Here is a 23,439-nt window from a genome sequence, read left to right on the forward strand (position 1 = left end):
TTCCCGATAATATACCCCAATTCTCGGGCCGTCTAAATGCACCTTAAAGGACTTAGACTTGGAAAAATCTCAAAATTATATTTTATAACAACGTGTTTAGTTTCAGCAGCCAGGTTAACCAGGTGACCTCCATTTTATACACCATAAGGTACTACTTAACCACCTCAGCCCCCTTAGCTTAAACACCCTTAATGACCAGGCCACTTTTTACACTTCTGACCTACACTACTTTCACCATTTATTGCTCAGTCATGCAACTTACCACCCAAATGAATTTTACCTCCTTTTCTTCTCACTAATAGAGCTTTCATTTGGTGGTATTTCATTGCTGCTGACATTTTTACTTTTTTTGTTATTAATCGAAATTTAAAGTTTTTTTTGCAAAAAAATGACATTTTTCACTTTCAGTTGTAAAATTTAGCAAAAAAAACGACATCCATATATAAATTTTTCTCAAAATGTATTGTTCTACATGTCTTTGATAAAAAAAAAATGTTTGGGTAAAAAAAAAATGGTTTGGGTAAAAGTTATAGCGTTTACCAACTATGGTACAAAAATGTGAATTTCCGCTTGTGAAAAAAAATAAAAACTTCCATGAACTCACTATGCCCATCACAAAATACCTTGTGGTGTCTTCTTTCCAAAATGGGGTCACTTGTGGGGTAGTTATACTGCCCTGGCATTCTAGGGGCCCTAATGTGTGGTAAGTAGTTTGAAATCAAAATCTGTAAAAAATGGCCGGTGAAATCCTAAAGGTGCTCTTTGGAATGTGGGCCCCTTTGCCCACCTAGGCTGCAAAAAAGTGTCACACATGTGGTATTGCCGTACTCAGGAGAAGTTGGGCAATGTGTTTTGGGGTGTCATTTTACATATACCCATGCTGGGTGAGAGAAATATCTTGTCAAAAGACAACTTTTCCAATTTTTTTATACAAAGTTGGCATTTGACCAAGAAATTTATCTCACCCAGCATGGGTATATGTAAAATGACACCCCAAAACACATTCCCCAACTTCTCCTGAGTACGGCAATACCACATGTGTGACACTTTTTTGCAGCCTAGGTGGGCAAAGGGGCCCACATTCCTTTTAGAAGGGCATTTTTAGACATTTGGATCCCAGACTTCTTCTCACGCTTTAGGACTCCTAAAATGCCAGGGCAGTATAAATACCCCACATGTGACCCCATTTTGGAAAGAAGACACCCCAAGGTATTCAATAAGGGGCATGGCGAGTTCATAGAATTTTTTATTTTTTTGCCACAAGTTAGCGGAAATTGTTTTTTTTTTTTTTTTTTCTCACAAAGTCTCCCTTTCCGCTAACTTGGGACAAAAATTTCAATCTTTCATGGACTCAATATGCCCCTCAGCAAATACCTTGGGGTGTCTACTTTCCGAAATGGGGTCACATGTGGGGTATTTATACTGCCCTGGCATTTTAGGGGCCCTAAAGCGTGAGAAGAAGTCTGGAATATAAATGTCTAAAAAATTTTACGCATTTGGATTCCGTGAGGGCTATGGTGAAAATAATTTCCGCTAACTTGGGCCAAAAAAATGTCTGAATGGAGCCTTACAGGGGGGTGATCAATGACAGGGGGGTGATCAGGGAGTCTATATGGGGTGATCACCCCCCTGTCATTGATCACCCCCCTGTCATTGATCACCCCCCTGTAAGGCTCCATTCAGATGTCCGTATGTTTTTTACGGATACATGGATCGGATCCGCAAAACACAAATGGACGTCTGAATGGAGCCTTACAGGGGGGTGATCAATGACAGGGGGGTGATCACCCCATATAGACTCCCTGATCACCCCCCTGTCATTGATCACCCCCCTGTAAGTCTCCATTCAGATGTCCGTATGTGTTTTGCGGATCCGATCCATGTATCCGTAGATCCGTAAAAAACACACGGACGTCTGAATGGAGCCTTACAGGGGGGTGATCAATGACAGGGGGGTGATCAATGACAGGGGGGTGATCAGGGAGTCTATATGGGGTGATCACCCCCCTGTCATTGATCACCCCCCTGTAAGGCTCCATTCAGATGTCCGTACGCGTTTTGCGGATCCGATCCATGTATCCGCGGATCCGTAAAAAACACACGGACGTCTGAATGGAGCCTTACAGGGGGGTGATCAATGACAGGGGGGTGATCAGGGAGTCTATATGGGGTGATCACCCCCCTGTAAGGCTCCAGTCAGATGTCCGTATGTGTTTTGCAGATCCGATCCATGTATCCGGGTTATCGAAGAATCGCGTTATGGATTCTAAATTCCGTTATGGTCCGTGGTAGCGGAATCCATAACGCGATTTTTTGATAACCCGAACTTTAGACGCCGAACTTAAAACACAAGTTCGCTCAACACTAGAAGTGATGTACACAGGGGTTTCCTTTCAGGCCCTGCACTAGGCATTGTACAATGTAGTTTTGCCCGTAGTGTTCTTTTAAGATTAAACTAAGGCTGGGTTCACACGAGCGGATGCCGTGCGTGGCATCCGCTCCGTGAAAGAGTGCCAAGACCCGATGCAGACTGCAGAGGCACGGAGCATTAACATGACTGATAATGCTCCGTGCCTCTCTGTGACCTCTTTACTACGAAATCACAGTTTTTACTGTGATTTCGTAGTAAAGAGGTCACAGAGAGGCACGGAGCATTATCAGTCATGTTAATGCTCCGTGCCTCTGCAGTCTGCATCGGGTCTTGGCACTCTTTCACGGAGCGGATGCCACGCACGGCATCCGCTCGTGTGAAACAGCCCTAAATGTTCTCTTTTTTTCAAACATCATGTGTTATTCTTGAGAAATGTGCATTGTCCACATTCCTCCACTGGCCTCAGAAACAAGTGTGCCCCCTTGTGGTGACTGTATTTGTGCATTGCCACAGACATTTATAAACTTCTTTGCACTAAGATTGAGCAGACTTCCAAGTCATTCAGCGTTTAGTCCTTCATCCTTCAGTCCAAAAGGCAGCGCAGCCTTACATTCTTTTTATTTATTTTTCCTGGAGGCCACATAGCCCTCCTTATGGTTCCTTAGGGCTATTTCACCTGATCCTCATTCCATAGTAACTGCCCACAGCTTGTATGAGAACAGTTACTGAGTAGAAGCTCCTACATTCCTATTGGAATAAACCCGGTATATTTTGTTTATGGTACCAGATATGCTATCATTATACATGATCTACATTACATCTAGTGTGAAGGCAACCTCTCTCCTTCTAGAACACCTTCCTCCCAGACATCCTCCTCCTCCCAGACATCCTCCTCCTCCTCCTCCTCCACCCCTGAATGGGAGGTAGCAGGGCTCACTCCAGGGCTGGATGCTCTGCAGAGAGGATGGGGCTGTGCGGGTGCATGCTGCTGGGGCTGCTCCTCTCCATAGGGGCATCTATCTGCTGGGGTGAGTGCCCCTGCTCTGACCCAGCTCTATGCCAGCCCATCACAGACACCAGGGACTTTGAGGTACAGCGTCCATGTGTTACTATGTATCAGCTCTAAGGACAAGGTACAATGGGGGGTTATTTATCGTGGCCCCTTTTGCCAGTTTTAGGCATAAAAAAGTTGCATGTTCCTGTTGTGTGTCTTTTAAAATGCCCATGAGACTAAATTTGGGGGCATGCAACATTTTTACACCTTACTTGGCAGAGACTGGGAAATTTACTAACATTTGCATCTATCTCTAGGCGTAAATGATGATTGAAAGCTACGCCATTCAGGGGCTGAAGTAGATTTCAGTCCAGGCGCACGGACTGCTGGAGGATGATGAGCCTAATCTATGACTAGGTGTGCTCCTCATCCTAAAGTCGGTGCACCCTCTGGCATTGCAGAGGCTATCAAAACACTGGTCTTAGATAAATGACCCCCAATGGATCATGTAGGGTCATTATTTGTGTAACTTCCTGATTGTTAATCCTGTGATGGTGGGGGAGGTGCAGGGATAAAGTTCATTTCTGATCTTGCAGGTTTTTAGCATAGTTGTTCTCAGGAAATAAACTACTGGATAGCAGGTGTTAAAGGGATTGTCCAGTTTTCTTATATCGATTAACTATCCTCAGGATAGGTCATCAATATCAGACGGCAAGGGCGATGAAAGAACGAAAAGCTTACGCGGTGATGTGAACTCGCCCCTTACTTGTCCTGGATTTCACTCAGAGTTTGCTGTGAACTTCACCCACAACCGAAGGGTAAAATTCATGTCGCAAAATCCACAGCAAAGCTGATTTGAAGGCTCCTTCCGCTGGGTGTGTACATAGCCCTCAGGCAAAATGTGTACAAAAGCAGCAGCATGTCTGCATTCTGGCAGAACTCATAGAGTAAATAGTGTGATTACTGCAGATTTCAAGGGCCTAAGGGTACTGCCAGGTAACACAGCTGGCAGCATGCAGACAAGCCATGCCCTGCATCAGAACCGCATACTGTGTGCAGTTTTTTTGGTGCGGATTTTCTGTTTAAGGGTCCTTTTAGACGAGCGAGTACCACTCTCCGGACTTGCAGGGTGAATATGCAACAGCTCCCGCCCGGACCTCCCAGCACTGACTGGGTCGCGTAGCATTATATTGATTTATGATGCGATGTAACCCTTAGGGCTGTTTCACACGAGCGGATGCCGTGCGTGACATCCGCTCCGTGAATGACAGCCAAGACCCGATGCAGACTGCAGAAGCACGGAGCATTAACATGATTGATAATGCTCCGTGCCTCTCTGTGATCTCTTTACTACGAAATCACAGTGACAACTTTATCTCACTGTGATTTCGTAGTAAAGAGATCACAGAGAGGCACGGAGCATTATCAATCATGTTACTGCTCCGTGCTTCTGCAGTCTGCATCGGGTCTTGGCTGTCATTCACGGAGCGGATGTCACGCACGGCATCCGCTCGTGTGAAACAGCCCTTAAGGCTCTTTCACACGAGGGGATGCCGTGCAGGGTAATCCGCCGCGTGAAAGAGAGCCAAGTCCCGTTCCGGACAGCAGAGACACGGAACATTAAGATGATTGATCACTGTGATTTTGTAGCAAAAAGGTCACAGAGAGGCACGAAGCATTATCAATCATGTTAATGCTCCGTGTCTCTGTCGTCTGGAACGGGGCTTGGCTCTCTTTCACGCGGCGGATTACCCTGCACGGGATCCACTCGTGTGAAAGAGCCCTTAGGCCCCTTTCACACGGGCGAGTTTTCCGCACGGGTGCAATGCGTGAAGTGAATGCATTGCACCCGCACTGAATCTGGACACATTCATTTCTATGGGGCTGTGCACATGAGCATCACTTCTGCGTTGCGTGAAAATCGCAGCAAGCTCTATATTGTGCGTTTTTCACGCAGCGCAGGCCCCATAGAAGTGAATGGGGCTGCGTGAAAATCAGAAGCATCCGCAAGCAAGTGCGGATGCGGTGCGATTTTCACGCACGGTTGCTAGGAGACGATCGGGATGGAGACCCGATCATTATTATTTTCCCTTATAACATGGTTATAAGGGAAAATAATAGCATTCTGAATACAGAATGCATAGTAAAACAGCGCTGGAGGGGTTAAAAAAATAATAATTATAATTTAACTCACCTTAATCCACTTGCTTGCGCAGCCCGGCTTCTCTTCTGTCTTCATCTTATCTGTGTGCAGCAACAGGACCTGTGGTGACGTCACTCCGGTCATCACATGATCCATCACCATAGTAAAAGATCATGTGACGGACCATGTGATGACCGGAGTGACGTCACCACAGGTCCTTTTCCTGCACACAGAAAAGATGAAGACAGAAAAGATGCCGGCTGCGTGAGCAAGGGGATTAAAGGGAACCTGTCACCGGGATTTTGGGTATAGAGATGAGGACATGGGCTGCTAGATGGCCACTAGCACATCCGCAATACCCAGTCCCCATAGCTCTGTGTGCTTTTATTGTGGAAAAAAACCTGATTTGATACATATGCAAATGAACATAAAAGAGTCATATCTTACTTGTGTGACCAGAGAAGAGTCATATTTTCAAGCTCTGACTCATCTCAGGTTAATTTGCATATGTATCAAATAGTTTTTTTTAAACAATAAAAGCACACAGAGCTATGGGGACTGGGTATTGCGGATGTGCTAATGGTCATCTAGCAACCCATGTCCTCAGCTCTATACCCAAAATCCTGGTGACAGGTTCCCTTTAAGGTGAGTTACATTTATTTTTTATTTTTTTAACCCCTCCAGCGCTATTTTATTATGCATTCTGTATTCAGAATGCTATTATTTTCCCTTATAACCATGTTATAAGGGAAAATAATACAATCTACAGAACACCGATCCCAAGCCCGAACTTCTGTGAAGAAGTTCGGGTTTGGGTACCAAACATGCGCGATTTTTCTCACGCGAGTGCAAAACGCATTACAATGTTTTGCACTCGTGCGGAAAAATCGTGCATGTTCCCGCAACGCACCCGCACATTTTCCAGCAACGCCCGTGTGAAAGAGGCCTTAGAGTTCTGGAATGTATTGGATAACACCGACATAATGCTGCCAGTGTTATCCAATACATTCCAGAACTGTGTGAAAAGACCCTAACAGACCATTCAGGAAAGCTACTAGGTCATCGGGGGTCATTTCTTAGGTGTAAAAAAAAAAAAAGAGTTGCACCCACTATTTTGTTTCCTTTTAAATGAAATATTGTCGCATGGGTATTTTTCTATCGCATTCGACATTTGGGAGTGGTGGGGACTAGGTTGGGTTGGTCCTGACAAATTTGCAATTTTTTACGCCTGGAAACAGTAATCTATCTGTATTAGGGCTCGTGCACACGAACGTATTTTCTTTCCGTGTCCATTCTGATTTTTTTGCGGACCGTATGCGGGACCATTCATCCATTCAATGGGTCAGCAAAAAAAATGGAAGGTACTCTGTATGCCTGTATTTACGTTCCGCAAAAAAATAGAACATGTCCTATTTTTTTCTGCATTACGGACAAGGATAGGACTGTTCTATTAGGGGCCAGCTGTTCCGTTCCGCAAAATACGGAATGCACATGGACGTCATCTGTATTTTTTGCGGACCGCAAAATACATACGGTCGTGTGCATGAGTCCTTAGTAAATTTAAAGGGGTTGTCTTGGGGTCCTAACCTTTACCCCTGAACATTAAAAAAATAAAATACTCGACTGTTCGCGGTCCTGGCGGCTTCCATTTCTGCAGGACCAGGAAGCAGCTTGGTCCTGTGACCGCTGCAGCCAGTCACAGGACTCTGCTGTGACATAGCATTCAAGCTGACTGCTGCGGTCTGTGGGGACCAGAAGTGGCCAGGAGAGGAACAGCAGCAAGACTGCGGGCAGGTGATTGAGGTTTATTATGTTCAGGGGCTCAGATTAGACCCCAGGGGTTGTCGGCTCCAAGGCCAGACGACTCTTTTGAATAAATTGATCTAGAGTTTCCAATTTCTAATTGAAAGAAAATGAGATTGCTGAAGGCTTGGTCTGCTGGAAGTTCTCTGTACAATATAGTTTAATGCTCCGCAGATTAGAATGCAATAACCCAGTAACATTATGGTTACATTAAAGGGAACCTGTCATCAACTGTATGCTAACCTCACTGAGGGCAGCATAAAGTAGTGACAGAAATGCTGATCTCAGCCGTGTGTCACTCATGAGCTAAAACTAAGTGGTTGCTGAGAACCAGCATCATAATCATGGCAGCCCAGGCCTGGAAAAGAGTCAGATCTACCTGAGAAGAGTCCTGGTTATTCCTAATCTCCTGCTCTCCCCGACCACCTGCTGATGATTGGCAGTTCTCTCCCAGAGAGAAAGGGAGAAAACGCGGTATTAGACGGTCAGTCATCAGCAGGAGAGCAGGAATTCATGAATGACCAGGACTCTTCTCAGGTGGCCGGGACTCTTTTCCAGGCCCAGTCTGCAATGATTGTGATGTTGGTTCTCGGCAACCACTTACTTTTAACTTTTAAATGACAGACCGCTGAAATCAACTCTCCTGTCTCTACTTCATGCTGCCGTTAGTATGGGTAGCATAAAGTTGATGACAGGTTCCCTTTAAGTAAGCGCTAAATGTTATTAATCTCTGTTCAGGTCTATGTATTTTACGTCGGAAGGAAAAACTGGAAGAACTATGACTGGGCCCACGTCACCACAGTCGCCCTGTTTGCCCCATATGACCCAGAACTCATGTGCTTTGCACACTCCAAAGGGGCAAGATATGTCCTGAAGGGTAAGTTTGTGTTATTGGGAAGAAGGTCCTGAAAAAACTTGCCACTTAGGCTTCATCTATATGACACATTTATATGGCCACGGTACTTCCAACAAACTTTGTATAAATCAACAGCGAAAGTGAATGTAAGAAACTCTGTGATACAGAATATTTTATTACAGATCAACGACCTTCACTACTAATGAGCCACGTCCAGTATCACATGAAGCAGCTCCTATTATCTTAACGTCTTGTGAATGTGACAAAGTCTCTCTTCTCATAATTTCAGTACATTTTCTGTCCGCATGGAGAGACGTGCTAGTGACGTAGTCTCCAAAAAAACTAATGTGGCCTCGTTTGTCTCAGGGCATGTTTACACGGGGCAATGTTCAGTAATGAATGCTGGTGCAAACATCAGCCCACGCAAAAGGGCCTTTAGGCTGCACAAGGCATGTTGACATTTTGTGCAATTAGGAAGGGTCCGACCACTGGGACTCCTCCATTCGGCAGAACGAAGGGCTGCGGCACTTGCTGAAGGGTCATGTCCTCTTCGCTGTAGTTCCAGACACAGTGGTGTATGCATACATACTGCTGTGCCTGGTACTGCAGCCCGTGGATGTGCCACTGTGTTTGGGACGGCTTTGTAGGGGCTGCACCACTCCAGCAAGTCCTCAGCCCCTCTGCCCTGCTGATCAGTTTCACCATCCTCATCCTATAAAGTAACATTCCCCCACCACCACCACCACCACCACCTTTTTTCACAGGAGACGTTCCACTGAAGGATATTGTGGATTCAGACAAGAGGTCAGCCTGGATAGCACAGAAGGTGAAGCTAGCAAAGGCTCAATATATGGATGGCATTAATCTGGATATAGAACAACCGGTGTTCACCGACAGCGATGAATATTACGCTCTGACGGCGCTGGTGAAGGAAACCGCTGAGGTTTTCCATAGAGAGATCCCTGGGTCACAGGTGAGGATTCACGGAATAACCCTTTCTATTGATAGAAGTGAGAAAAAATGCGAATGCACAAAAAAGTCATATTTAAAAAAAATTGGGCGGTCATAAATTGGGCACGGGCCTTGCTCACGAGGTTTTAGGGCTCATTCTCATTGCCGTTGCTCGACCACGCCCATATTGCGGCCCGCAAACAGTGGGTCTGCAATACAAGGGCGCCCGGCCGTTTGTGTCACCGCATTGCGGATGCGGACTCATTCACTTGAATGGGTCCGCAATCCAGAAGGTGTGGTACGGAACGGAGGCACGGAACCCCGCAGAAGCACTATGGAGTGCTTCTGTGGAGTTTCTGTCCGTGCCTCCGCACCACAAAAAAGTATTGCATGCACTACTTTTTATTGTGATGCGGGCCTTCGGATGCAGATGGCGGACCCCATTTAAGAGAATGGGTCCTGCCTCTGCATACGGTGCATGAACCCTTACTCTGTGCATATTGTGATGGCTGCTTTGGAAACAGTCAGCAGTTGGACTCTCCTGACAGACCATGCTGTCAGACATGTGACCATGCTTATTTCCTGTGAAAGGGATGCTGCCCTCCAGCTGTTGTAAAACTACAACTCCCATCATGCTCGGCTGTAGGCTGATAGCTGTAAGCTTTCCGGGCATGCTGGGAGTTGTAGTTTTGCAACAGCTGGAGGGCCGCAGGTTGGGAATCCCTGTATAACTGTCATCTACACTCCCACAAAGCACTGCTCTTTGGTAAGAAATAACCAACAGAATAATAATAAGACCTGGGAAACCAGCAGAATCCTGAATGTAGCTTTAGATGTGGACGGAGAAGAATATGTAAAAGTAATTCTAAAATGTGCATGTGAAATGTTGTTACAGCTTCTATGGGACCCCATCCCCGGCACAGGTTTATATCGGCATAATCTCTAGATTTGAGGGAGAAACCAAGTTTTTCTGTAGCTTTCCGCCACTGCTCATTCTTATCCTATTTACAGAAATTGATTTCTTACATGAGACATTTCTCTTTTGGCATTCATCCAAAAGAGAGAAACACATTGAAAAATTAAAAAGTGAATACCCCTTTAACGGCACATACCTGACTCTACAATTCATTTGAACCCGTTTACAGTATGTAAGACAGAACGTGCGGCTGCTACCCGGCTCTGTACAGTCTGACCGCGGATTTCCACATATGTTATTCCCCGGCTGCAGCCTGTGTCACTTACTGTCTGTTTAGTTAGGTGATCCAGTGTTGCAACATAGTACTGACCTCGAGTTTAAAGGGCATGTCCACCTTGTAGAGTTTACATGTGGATATAAAGTGCATAAAATGTATATTGATATCATTAGTTACTATAGCCCAGAGCTGCATTCACATTTCTGCTAGCTGTCATTGGAAACCATTAACAAGCTTGTCATCAGACACACCTTTCAATTTTGGACTATTATGGACAGTAATACATGAGTAGTACTGCAGATAAGGAGTTCAGGTCACTATTTCTTATTGTCCTACTGCCCTCGGTTCCCCCGCTGTCAGCGCTCAAAGCTGCACTGAAATGCACAGTCCAGACTGCTGAGCTGTTCTAACATAATGCAGAGGACTCTGTGCGCATGCGCAGCAGTCCTGACAATGTATTTCAACGCAGCCTTGAGCTCTGACAGTAAGGCCTCTTTCACACGGGCGTTGCGGGAAAATGTGCGGGTGCGTTGCGGGAACACCCGCGATTTTTCCGCGCAAGTGCAAAACATTGTAATGCGTTTTGCACTCGCGTGAGAAAAATCGCACATGTTTGGTACCCAAACCTGAACTTCTTCACAGAAGTTCGGGCTTGGGATCGGTGTTCTGTAGATTGTATTATTTTCCCTTATAACCTTCTGAATACAGAATGCATAGTACAACAGCGCTGGAGGGGTAAAAAAAAATAAAAAATCATTTAACTCACCTTAGTCCAATTGTTCGCGGCCCGGCATCTCCTTCTGTCCCCTTTACTGAATAGGACCTGTGGTGAGCATTAATTATAGGTAAATGGCCTTTGATGACCATGGTGAAAGATCATGTGATGGATCATGTGACGTACCATGTGATGACCGGAGTGACGTCATCAAAGGTCCTTGACCTATAATTAATGCTCACCACAGGTCCTATTCAGTAAAGGGGACAGAAGGAGATGCCGACATCGCGATCAAGTGGATTAAGGTGAGTTAAATGATTTTTTATTTTTTTTAACCCCTCCAGCGCTGTTTTACTATGCATTCTGTATTCAGAATGCTATTATTTTCCCTTATAACCATGTTATAAGGGAAAATAATAATGATCGGGTCTCCATCCCGATCGTCTCCTAGCAACCGTGCGTGAAAATCGCACCGCATCCGCACTTACTTGCGGATGCTTGCAATTTTCACGCAGCCCCATTCATTTCTATGGGGCTTGCGTTACGTGAAAAACACACAAAGAGGAGCATGCTGCGATTTTCACGCAACGCACAAGTGATGCGTGAAAATCACCGCTCATGTGAACAGCCCCATAGAAATTAATGGGTCAGGATTCCGTGCGGATGCAATGCGTTCACCTCCTGCAACGCATCCGCGCAGAAAACTCGCTCGTGTGAAAGGGGCCTAAGAGAACGGGGGGCAGTGGAAAAAAAATAAAATAAAAATTGTGATCTGGACCTAATATCTGCAGTACTACTCATATATTATTGTAGATCAGGGGTCAGCCACCTCCGGCACTCCAGCTGTTGTGAAACTACAACTCCCAGCATGCATTCTTCTCAATTGCTCAGCTGTTCTCCAAACTCCCATAGAAATAAATGGGACATGCTGGGAGTTGTAGTTTCACAGCAGCTGGAGTGTCAAAGGTTGCTGATCCCTGTTGTAGATAATGGTCCAAAATCGAGGTGACAGGTTCCCTTTAAAGAGACACTTCCATCAGAAGGGGGTATTTTTTCAACTCAATATTCATATTTTTTTCAGCTGAGCAGGACATGTGGCTTTCCCTGTACAGTGCCTTGTGCAAAGAGGGAATGCAAATCACCTGTAGACTTGAGCAAGCAAAGCATTCTGGGAGATTTCCACTCTGTAGACATCCAACAAGCAATGAGATTTGACAAGGGAATATAGCCAAGCCTGATAACCATCCAAAGAAAGCCCCCCGAAATACTTCTCTATGGATGGATATCTGGCTTAGCAATATTCCCTTGTCAAATCCCAAGGCTTGTTGGAAAGTCGGATCTTGACTTATAGGGAGTCACTTCCAATAGGTGGCGCTGGTGAGATCGTTCTTTTCCTTGGGAGAAACCCTTTTTGCATATTTGTTTCAAATGGCGCATTGTCAATAAGTCTCCCTACCGTGGAGCACTTCCAGTAAGTCTCCATACAAGACTGGTCTCTTTAAGGAGATTCCGCACCCTGCCTAACCATATTCATGGGGGGAAAGGGATGTAAAACTGTGGAGCTTTACAGGGGGCTTCACTGAACAAACATCATGCATACTGTCCAGAGAACCCCTTGGAATGTGGTGGAGGAAGGAGGACGGCATGGACTTCTTCACCTTTTTGCTCAAGGATCCTGCAGAAGATGCTGGCCTGAAGTACATGGGTGGTTGGGGGGCTGGTAATTATTCATGCCCCTACCTTGGCTGATCAGCCAGAGGGAATTATGAAAAGATAAAGTATTTGAAGTTGGGGGGAAGGGGGTTAGTTGTAGTTGCTGAGGCCAGATCCTGGGACATGTGTGATGATTGCCTTGTCAGGGAGATGTGTTGAGGCCATCTCCTGAGATATCACTGTTATATTGGATTGTTGAGCTCCACCTAGATCGCCTGGCAGCTCTATAAAAGACCCTCAAATCGCCCCCCCCGTCACGGTTGCCATTCTGGGAATACACCTTTAATCATAAATCAGACCTTGATCACCTAAACATGACTGCGAATGTAACCGTTCTCTCTAGAAAGCCACCCTGGTGATCAGCCACTATTGCCTGAGAAGTTGAGGTCAGCCATACTTTTATAACCTGTAGCGACCACTGCTGGGTAAAACTAGTATTACAGGCCATTTAAATGCATGGTCAGGCCACAACCCACTCAGTGACGTCTATGAACGGGAATGTCCTACAAATCCACTGCTACCTACAACATTAGGATACTGCAGGTCATGACGTCTATAATGTCTACTTTTTCACCTCTCAGTTTTATTCTCGTTTTCTGTATTCACACTGTTCTAGGTGACCTTTGATGTTGCTTGGTCTCCTAACTGCATCGACCTCCGTTGCTACAACTATACGGGCATAGCAGACCTGTGCGACTTCTTGTTTGTGATGTCCTATGATGAGCAATCCCAGATCTGGACTGAATGTATCGCTGGAGCAAACGCACCGTTTAACCAAACCGTAACTGGTCAGTATTCAATTACTGAGATTCTACGGGGTACATATTACATCGGCCTTTCATTGACAGCCTTTTTGTCATGAAAGACATAATTGTCATGGCCACACAGTGTATAGTTAATATTTTATATCTCAATATGTTTAACAGCCTGACAAATGACAACTCGGGGACTTGTGAATTGCTGATGAAATTTAAAAAAAAATCTTTACTAGTGCATGCAATCCCCAGACACTCTTACTAAATGTGAACTAAAGCCACGTTCACATCTGCATTGGTGGCCTCTCTCGCAGATTCCGCAAAAAAAAAAAAATAAGTTGCAAGGCAAAATAACACAACATATTGCGTTATTTTGTTTTGGTTGGATGATGGAAACCTGACGGACCCCATTCCAGTCACTGGGCTCCACTGTTCGTCATGTCCGTTATTTTTGTTGTTCTGCTGATGATGCGGCCTAAAAACGAGAGAAGCTGTATAAAATAAAAATGTGACTCTGTAATCATGGTACAATAGTGACTGATCTATTTTCACAAATAAGCTGCATCTTTTGCAGGTTACGAGCAGTTTATTAATTTCAGCATCGACCCTAAGAAACTTGTGATGGGCGTCCCTTGGTATGGTTATGACTATACCTGTCTTCAACTAACGGAGGTATTACTGTCACTCTTAGATTTTATATTTTTTTATTATACAGCATGCAGATTGGTGTAACACACAGGTATAGTGCAGGAAATGCAATAAGCAGCATTTGGTGGCATGGGGGGGGGGGGGGGGAGGCAGGTTTCTTGCTTGTGTGAATGAGCCTTTATTCCCAAGAACAGACTGGCCCATCAGAGGACTCACTATTGGGCCCAGAATCTGGCACGATACTTGGGGTCCTCCTGGACACAGCAGGAGCAGTCAGCTGCCTTTTATGAAGCTGATCACATGCTGACACAACGTAATCACATGCTGACGAAATCTCAATCAAGGGATTACAAAGTTTTTCTATTTTATTTGCTTATTATTATTATTATTATTCGATATACAAAATTCCAGTCAAGTAATACTCGCCATACTAGAACTACAGTGACCTGGAGGCCACTGCTAAAGACCAGAGTGTCCTACTGACCTCCATAACTAAGACATCTGCAATGTACTTTAATGTGTGAACTAGGTTCAAAAATTAATTTTTGCAAGGTTATATTTACTTCCGGCTAGCACGTCCTTCAACGGTTAACTCCTGCTGCTTTGTGGTTACTAGACAGCGACTGGCTCAGCCCTCTGGGTTTAGCCTCCTCCCTAAGGCCTCATGCACACGACCATATTTTGTTTCAGTGTCCGTTCCGTTTTTTTTGCGGATAGGATGCGGACCTATTCATTTCAATGGGTCCGCAAAAAACGCGGACAGCACACCGTGTGCTGTCCGCATCAGTATGTCCGTTCCATTGCTCCGCAAAAAAAATACTGCATGTCCTATTTTTTTCTAGTTTGCGGACAAGGATAGGCATTATTGCAATGGATCCGTGAAAAAAACGGATCCGCAAAAAAAATGGATGCCATACGGAACGTCATTCGTAATTTGCGGACCGCAAAACACATACGGTCGTGTGCATGTAGCCTAAGTTAGTGGGGGAGTTGTTGTGGCAAATTGGAGTTTGAGCAGTAGGCATCTCTGCAGGAATCTAAGCCTTGTGAGGAGATATACAGCCGAGTAACTGGGGCCTAGTAGGAACTTCACTTCAGCCATCCATCCACATAGAGAGTACAGAAAGTAAGTTCATTTAAGGTTTAGCAGCCATATTGGTCAGTGAAGGTAACTCATATATACTGGCTTATGGACTTAACTGCATTTAGACTAGAGATAAATGCCTCAGGTCCCTAGTCATATTGAAAAGTCTGTTAAAGGACTTCACTCCACAGTGGGCATTGTAGAACCACATTTTGGGAGGATATTGCCCTTTGAGAATATAGTGCACCACCAGGCTGGACTAGATTGGAACATAGCTATACTAAAATAGTGAATCTGGATTTGGCAAGTGGAGTTCTCCCTCTCCCTCTTATAGAAACTGTTAATATAAACTGCCTACTGCCAACACTGCATGTTTAGGGTCTATTCACAGGAGCAAACAGCGGATCTGCAAAACACGGACACAGACTTTGTACACGCTGCATCTCGGTGTGAACCCATTGACTTACATGTGATTCCAGATCAGTGCGGCTGTGCCGCAAAAGATAAGGCATGTTCTATTCTTTTCCACATCTTGCAAAGGCAATGGGTCCGAACCGTTGTCCGTGTTTTGCTGATCTGCCGTTTGCAGTCAGCAAAATGGACACTGTCGTGTGAATGGACCCTTAGATGACAAAAATTTCAGTAAAGAAAAACTTACTGGTTTAATCAGTCCAGCCTTATCATTGTGAAGTGCCACGTGCTCATCTACCTGCCTTACACCCCACAACACATCAATACTAAGGGCACCCCAATCACCATCAGGCAGGTGGTCCTACACAGGGCTGCGTGCACAGTTCGGGAAGAGCTAGATCTCGTGAGTACTACCACCTCCATCCTTGCAACAGCCACCACTCCCATCCTCTCCACCTCATGCCTCCCCCTGCAGGCCACTGCAGAAACACAATCCATACATGGTCAGCCTATTACTATGATCTCAAGACATACTACAAGGACCACATGAAGACCATGCGTGATGCAATGCTTGCAATTTTGGGGGGCTCCTTCCTCTTTCTCAGTTATCTCAGTAGACGAGGATCCCCTGGAACGTCACAAGCCTGGCTTCACACTCTATTTCCTCGTGCAGTGTCTCCAGCTGGTCCTTGTAGTGCTTCTTGGTATCCTGTTCAACACATGGACTGTTTAAATACAGGCTGGACTCAGGGCTGCAAGCCTGGGGGTAGGCCTGGCATGACAGAGGCTTAAAGGGAGTGGATTTTGGGACCTATGGGGTTAATTGGTGGGGTGGGGGGAAGGCGGTGAGTCAGGGGAGGGGTATAAGGTTTATAAAGGGTGGCAAGGGCTGGAAAGGGGCCATTTTGTGGGGACAGCACATTTGCAGCAGCCCCTGTCGGAGCTGCTGAGTACCTCTTGTGTGGCCATGTCTGCACCAGGATGTCCTCTGTGGAAGTGCTGCTGGCGCAGCTCCGGGCAGCGGCAAAGAGCAGGGGACCTGAATGGCTCCAGGCGACTGTGCAGGGCTTGCTTCCGGGGTCGGGGGACTCAGCCTCCACGGCTTCCCCCCTTAGCCGGCCGCAGAGGACCAGGCCTCCGGCGCACCTCAGTCCGGAGGAGACCCCGAGGGTCCGGCGCTGGGTGAGGAGCCCCTCCAGGGAGCCTCCGGCACGCGCCGCAGGTAGGAGCAGTGGAGCCAGGCGGTCGCGTGCCGGGAGGAATCCTATCGTAAGGAGGGACCCGGGCGGGGAAGACCAGACACCCCTGCCTCTGATTCAGCCGGCGGGGAAGCGGGACCAGGATCGGCAGGTGGGTCGGGCTCACCTTGCTCGGCGCGGGAGTGGAGTCCAGGATCCTTCCTCGGGGCGGCGGGGTCAGAATGGCGGCACTGTGCTGGGTTCACTGATCGGGCAGCGTGGGGCTGGCTCAGTGTCTGCTTCAGCTGGGGAAATGGCGGCCTCTAGTGGTCGAGCTGCAGACATGCAGGCTCTGGCAGCGCCAGCAGCAGGAAGGGGCACAGGAGGTGCTGAAGATGGGAGGACGACCAGAGGGGGTACCAGCGCCAGTCAAGATCCACGACCTCACGTTTCGGCTGGTGGAATCAGTGTCTACGCAGCTAGCTGAGAGACATGGGGAGTCCTCATTAACAGTGGCTTGTCTTTGGGGTGGGGGGCGGGGTTGGGGGGGCCCAAGGGGGTCCGTTGCTGGAGGAGTTGTTATTGGGGTTGAGGGATTTACTGAAAGGGTTGGTAAGTACGGGGTCAGGGACAGGGTCGCCAGGGTTTACAAGGGTCAGGGACGACAGGTAGTGGTGGGACAGTTGGGTCTGTTAGGCCGGGGGATCATGGGGCCGTAGGTGCGGGGACAGGCTGGGTCGTTGGACAGGTCCAGCGAACAGGGACGGGGTAAAAGAGAAGGAGGGTTGGGGTACAGGGAAAGATGGGGAGGAGCCATGTTTGGATGATGGGGAGAGAGGAGAGGTATATGTTTGTTTGCTTTGAAGGGCCGTTACTCCCGCTGGAACGGTTCAATTTGGATAGAGATAGGAAGGAGGATAGGAGGAAGAGGACAAGCGGCGGTGCCGTTTGATTCCGCTGACTTTTTCCAACTGGATGCAGGCGTTCGTGTTCCTGGCCAGTTTCATTGGGGAGAAGGCGCCGGAGAATCCTTCCACACTTTTCTGTTACCTGGACGCGATAGGTGAGGCCTATATGGGGGGTTGGGGTGGTTGCGGTACGACGAGCAATTTAGGCAACGGAAAGCGGCGTGGGGAATCATAAGGACATTGGCTTGTGGATGAGGATGATGGCTCCGGTCAGGGCGGGGCAGTCCTTTCCAGGGGGCGCCGGGGGTTCTGGCCAATTGGAGCGCTCGGCGGCCTCACAAAAGGGGTTATGCTTCCTTTTTAACAAGGGAGGATTCAAGTATGGGGACAAGTGCAAATTTAGGTATGAGTGTTTCTCATGTGGAGGAAGTCATGGAGCACAGCGGTGCTTCAAAGGTCGAAAACGAAAGGGTTGGGGTGACTCGGCTGGAAAAGGAGCAGACGCCAATTCAGGTAACCAAGATGGTGCCCTTCCTGAATAAAGAATTTGAGGTCCACCAGGGAGCGGTTACTGAAAAATTGCAAAAAGAGGTGGCGTAGGGTCGCATGGCAGGGCCCTTTTGGGACTTGCCGATGCCGGATTTACGTGTGTCGCCGTTGGGGGGTCGTGTCGAAGAGGGAGCCTAATAAATTTCGCCTTATACATCACCTTTCATTTCCAAAAGGGAGTTCGGTTAATGACGGGATTGTGCCGGAGTTGTGTTCGGTGGTGTATACATCGTTCGATGAGGCAGTTCGTTGGGTTCGGCAGTATGGGCAGGGAGCTTTGCTGGCTAAAGTGGATATTGAGGCGGCGTTCCGTCTTCTGCCTGTGCACCCGGATTGTCAGCGCTTGCTGGGTTGTTTTTGGGACGGCTTTTTTTTCGTTGATCGGTGTTTGCCCGTGGGTTGTTTGGTTTCGTGTTCCTACTTTGAGACGTTTAGTACATTTTCGGAGTGGGTGGTACAAGAGTGGTCGGGATGGGGTTCTATTATCCATTATTTGGATAATTTTTTGGTTCATTGGGCCGCCGGGTTCGAAGGGATGCTCCGTGATGTTGCATTCTTTCGAAATCATGTCGCAATTTTTTTTGGGTTCCCTTGGTGTCGGAAAAAACGGAAGGCCCTACGACGGAGTTGAGTTTTCTTGGGATAGTCATAGATACTGTAGTTATGGAGTGCAGGTTGCCCGAGGACAAAATTGAGGATCTACGGTGGGTGGTGTCGGCTACCTGTGGGCGAAAAAAATTGCGGCTTTGGGAGTTGCAGTCCTTATTGGGAAAACTTAACTTTGCCTGTCGAATTATGCCCATGGGTCGGATTTTTTGTAGGAGGTTGGCACAGGCGACAGGGGGGGTTCAGGCTCTTTATCACTTTGTGCAGCTTACTTGGGAATTGCGGGACGATTTGAGGGTGTGGGCGTCCTTTTTGAAAAGGTGTAACGGTCGGTCTATATGGATGGCGGATGGGGGGTTTGCGGTGGATCTGGACTTGTTTATGGATGCGGCTGGGGGGTACAGTTTTGGGGCATATTTACAGGGTCGTTGGTGTGTGGGTGATGAATCCGGTGTTGCTGGAACTCTTTCCCATTGTGGTGGCAGTGTCCATTTGGGGGGAATTTTTTCGGAATAGGAAGGTGCGATTCCATTGTGACAATTTGGGGGTGGTGGAGGCCATTAATTGCGTTGTGTGCTTGCTTCAGCATTTGGTTTTGAGTTGTTATCCTTGAATGCTTGGATAGTTGTGTCCCACATGAGTAACTCAATTGTGGATGCTTTTGTGTCGTTTTCAATGGGAGCGGTTTCGGGTGCTGGCACTGGAGGCGGACGAGCAGGGAGCGAGCTTTCCCCAGGAGCTGTGGAATCTGCCATTTGGTCGGTTGGAGAATTGGTGAGGGGATCCTTGTCGGCAGGGGGTTGGGCGGCGTATGAGAAGGCATGGGGTTTATGGGAAGAATGGAGGCAGCGTTGTCAGGGGTGCGGGTTAGAGGAAGGGGCTTTGATGTTGCTTTTTGTGGGGCACTGCAGAGAGGAGGGATGGTCGGTGTCCAGAATGAATACGTTTATGGCAGGGGTGGCTTTTGGTTGTAAGTGTCGGGCTACGTCGGATGTGACGAAATCATTCTGGGTATTACAGGCATTAAAGGGTTGGAGGAGGCTGTCACCGGGGGTGGATCAGTGTAGGCCTGTTTCCTTCACATTGTTGGGGGATATGATGGAGCAGTTGGGGAAGGTTTGTGTGTCAGTGAGGTTAGGCTGTTTAAGCTAGCATTTTCTTTTGCTTTCTTTGGGGTGTTGCGCATTGGAGAATTTTTTGGTCCGTGTAAGAGCAGAGTGGGTGGGCTTCAGAGGGAGGACGTAGATTTATTTCATGACAGGGTGGAATTTTGTATTAGAAGGTCAAAAACGGATCAGTTGGGTAGGGTTGTCAGGTGGTTTTAGATCAGGTGGTGGGGTCGGCTGCGAGCCTGGTTCGGTGTCTTAGGGAGTTTTGGGGGCGAGAGGTTGTGGAGGTTGGACCGTTGTTGGTTCATGACGACAGATCGTTTCTTTCTCGTTTTCCGGGTTTATCGCGGTATTCTGAGCGTGTTTATAAGGGCTGGATAGTGATATTGTTTGTGGGTCATTTTTTCCGGATCGGCGCGGCTAGGAGAGGGTTGAATGAGGAGGTCATTCGTTGCATTGGTCGATGGGAGTCTATCCGGTTCCGGTCCTATGTTAGGCCGGCATTGTTATAAAAGGGGGTAATGTTTATTGGGGTTGGGAGCATGTGGTGAGCCGTTTTCGTTTCTGTTGACGTATGGTATTTTGTGCTTCTTCCAGGTGGTTTAGCGTGCTTGGTGTGGATTATGGGGCACTCTTACGTGTTCTGGGGAGCATTGCGAGCAGCTGTCAGGCCAGACGAAAGACAGTTGGGTTTTTCAAGAGAGGCGGCAGTGATTCTCTGGTTGGGGATGAGAGGAATGTTGTGGAGCCGGGTTCTTCCGGAGTTTCACAAGTTTGCGAGGTTGTCTTGGTGTTACATGTAGGGGGGTAACTATTTGGGGGTGCGCCCCTTTTGAGAATTTACAAGGGACATTAAATTAGATTTACTGCATTTGTGGGCTCAGTGTCCTGGAATGGTGACAGTCTGGTTGGATATGGTGCCGCGTAAGCAATGGAGGGACGCTAGGTCAGTGGAGAGGCTGAATAAAGCGAGGATAAAAGTCAATAGGGCGGTAGGCCGTTTCGTAGTGAGGAATGGCGGTATTGCTGTTCGTCATAGGGAACTGGAGTCGGGAGAAGGGGCGTTCTGGAGGGGGGATGGGGTACATCTGAATGCGGTGGGTATTGATTTATGGTGTTCAGGTTTTTAGGATGGAATTGAATTGGCTCTGTGGGTGTGGCGGGATGCAAGGAGGTGAGGTTTTACCACCTTGTGTCGTGGGCGGGGGTGGGTCCTTGGAGTTGGTGGTTATGGTGGCTCTGGCGTGGTGGGGAGGGAGCCAAAAGGGCTCTGGACTCCCTAGGGATGGGATTTTGGGGTGTGATATGGCGGGTATCTGCCCACGTTTGTTGCCCATGGTTACCGATTCTGCCTCTGAGCCGGCATTTATTGGCTAGAGGTAATTTAATTGAGGGGTTTACAGGGGGCTCCAAGGACCCTCTCCATGCTGTCATGTTTTTCTCAGGGTTTGTTTTTGGTGTTCTTGGGAAGGTTCTTGGGCAGGCCTTCAGGTGGGAAGGCCTTGGGTTGGTAATTCTTTTATGTTATTTATGGTATTTAAGTTATTATTAATAAAATGGCTGCTGTGGCCAATAAAATCCACCTGCGGAGTTGTGATGGGAACGACTCGACAATACGCTGGTCATGTAGGGATTGTGAGTCTAATATGGTCAATATTACTTAGACATTTAGATTGCGCATTGCAAGATATGCAACTGGAATTTTATATATGGGATAATAAGCAACAAAAATGTTTATGCCCTGTGATTGATCTTTCTACATGTTGGCACATGAGTGGGCTGGGAGACCTGTAATAAGGACACTCTATATCTGATCAGCTGCAACCGGACACTGAATCATTGCGTTACATGGTATTATTAGACATATAATGATATTTAGTAATCATTAGACTGTATTCTGTTTGTGTCGCTTTATCCCTATCAGGATAATACGTGCAAAATAGAAAAAAAGCCATTTCGAGGGGCCGAGTGCAGCGATGCCGTGGGCCGTCAGGTGCCGTACAGCACCATCATGAAGCAGGTCAACACTTCAGTGAGTGGCAGGTTATGGGATGATGTCCAGAAAGCTCCTTTCTATAACTACAAGGTTTGTGGAGAATCTTACCCATTGTATTTCCTTACCATCCTGTATGTTGATGACTAGCTTGACATGTGTTTTATGTTTTAACAGGACAAACAAGGAAATATCCATCAGGTTTGGTACGATGATCCGCAGAGTATTTCTTTGAAGGCTGCGTACATTAAGAAACTTGGTCTCAGAGGGATTGGTATGTGGAATGGAGATCTGCTGGATTATACCGATGATCCTATAGCCCAACAACAGACTGCAGACATGTGGAAAGCCTTACTACCGTAATGGCTCTCTAGTGGCCCGGTCTTTTGGAGCCCTACTGGTGGTGCATAAACGGCAATTCTGAAAGGGTTGTAATAGAGTGAATTATTACAAAAAACTCGAATTTCTTGAGATTGCTATGTATGCGTCTCTGACCGCAGGGGTGTAAGCTGCTGATACTGGATGCAAAACTGAGTCACCCAACTATCAGAACATGTGGTGGTTTTCAGGCTACTCCTTAAATCCCCTGCATAGATAGGTGCCTGGCTGTCTGCAGCCACCACTAGAGGGAGCACAGGAGCTTACTGAATACAATGTATATATTATACTCAATAATTAAAGGGGTTGTCCGGTTTCAGCAAAAAATGGAATAGCCTAAAATAAAGATTTGAGCAGTACTTTCCTAGCAGATCCCACAATGACGCTCTGGGTTCACCTGGTTGGGCTCTTTTGACCTGGCTGCAGCGGTGACATAAAGTTGACAAGACGTGACTGCTGCAGCCAAATCACTGGCCTTTTAGGTGATCTGCTGAGGTCAGTGATTTGTCTGCAGTGGACATATGTCACGTCACTGCTACAGCCAGGTAGACGGAGCCTGGCCGTATGAACCTGGAGCGTTGGCGCAGGATCTGCAGTCCATTATAAGCTCCTTTGATCTTTTCAGTGGTGGCTACTTGTAGCCAGGCATTTTTAGCATTTAAGGGGTTGTCCCACCATAAGACCTTATCACTAATACACAGCATAGATAAGTTTCTGATCAGTGGGGATCACATACTGTAAATGGAGTGATGGTTGTGCGTGTGTGTTGCCACTCCATACCTGTCTATCGTGTCCGGAGAACTTCTTTAAAGGATAGACTGAATAAACTTCAACAAGATTTTAAAAAAAATTAAATGGAACATTAATGGAAAATCCAATGCAATGGTTTCTAAATTTTTGTATATATTTGGTATTTTATTCTATGTTCCACCTTTTTGTTTCCTTTTTGACAACTTTGCTTATTAAAACACGTGACTAGAAACTGATCCGTGTCGTATATTTTCACTGACCCCCCACCTCAAGCAAATCCGAGTATCATAGCGGCAGGGAGGCCCTGGAAAAAACAAATGTGGCCCCAAAC

General features: G+C 47.0%; 1 protein-coding gene across 1 annotated transcript; it reads left to right on the forward strand.

Annotated features, from left to right (window-relative positions):
* The first annotated feature begins 3,298 nt into the window (after nucleotides 1-3,298).
* LOC120979281 (di-N-acetylchitobiase-like) lies at nucleotides 3,299-23,344 on the forward strand. Its single transcript, XM_040407935.1, has 7 exons — nucleotides 3,299-3,461; nucleotides 8,050-8,188; nucleotides 8,932-9,140; nucleotides 13,356-13,527; nucleotides 14,069-14,166; nucleotides 21,912-22,073; nucleotides 22,158-23,344. The coding sequence occupies exons 1-7, from the start codon at nucleotides 3,336-3,338 to the stop codon at nucleotides 22,341-22,343; spliced, it is 1,092 nt and encodes a 363-aa protein (XP_040263869.1). The 5' UTR covers nucleotides 3,299-3,335; the 3' UTR covers nucleotides 22,344-23,344.
* Nucleotides 23,345-23,439: the final 95 nt, after the last annotated feature.

Source organism: Bufo bufo, chromosome 9 (genome assembly GCF_905171765.1).
Source record: "Bufo bufo chromosome 9, aBufBuf1.1, whole genome shotgun sequence".
Classification (NCBI taxonomy): domain Eukaryota; kingdom Metazoa; phylum Chordata; class Amphibia; order Anura; family Bufonidae; genus Bufo; species Bufo bufo.

Coding starts and splice junctions, on each gene's coding strand:
- LOC120979281 (XM_040407935.1), top strand. CDS start 3,336: ATGGGGCTGTGCGGGTGCATGCTGCTGGGGCTGCTCCTCTCCATAGGG. Junction 8,189..8,931: donor GGCAAGATATGTCCTGAAGG/GTAAGTTTGTGT, acceptor CTTTTTTCACAG/GAGACGTTCCACTGAAGGAT. Junction 13,528..14,068: donor GTTTAACCAAACCGTAACTG/GTCAGTATTCAA, acceptor CATCTTTTGCAG/GTTACGAGCAGTTTATTAAT.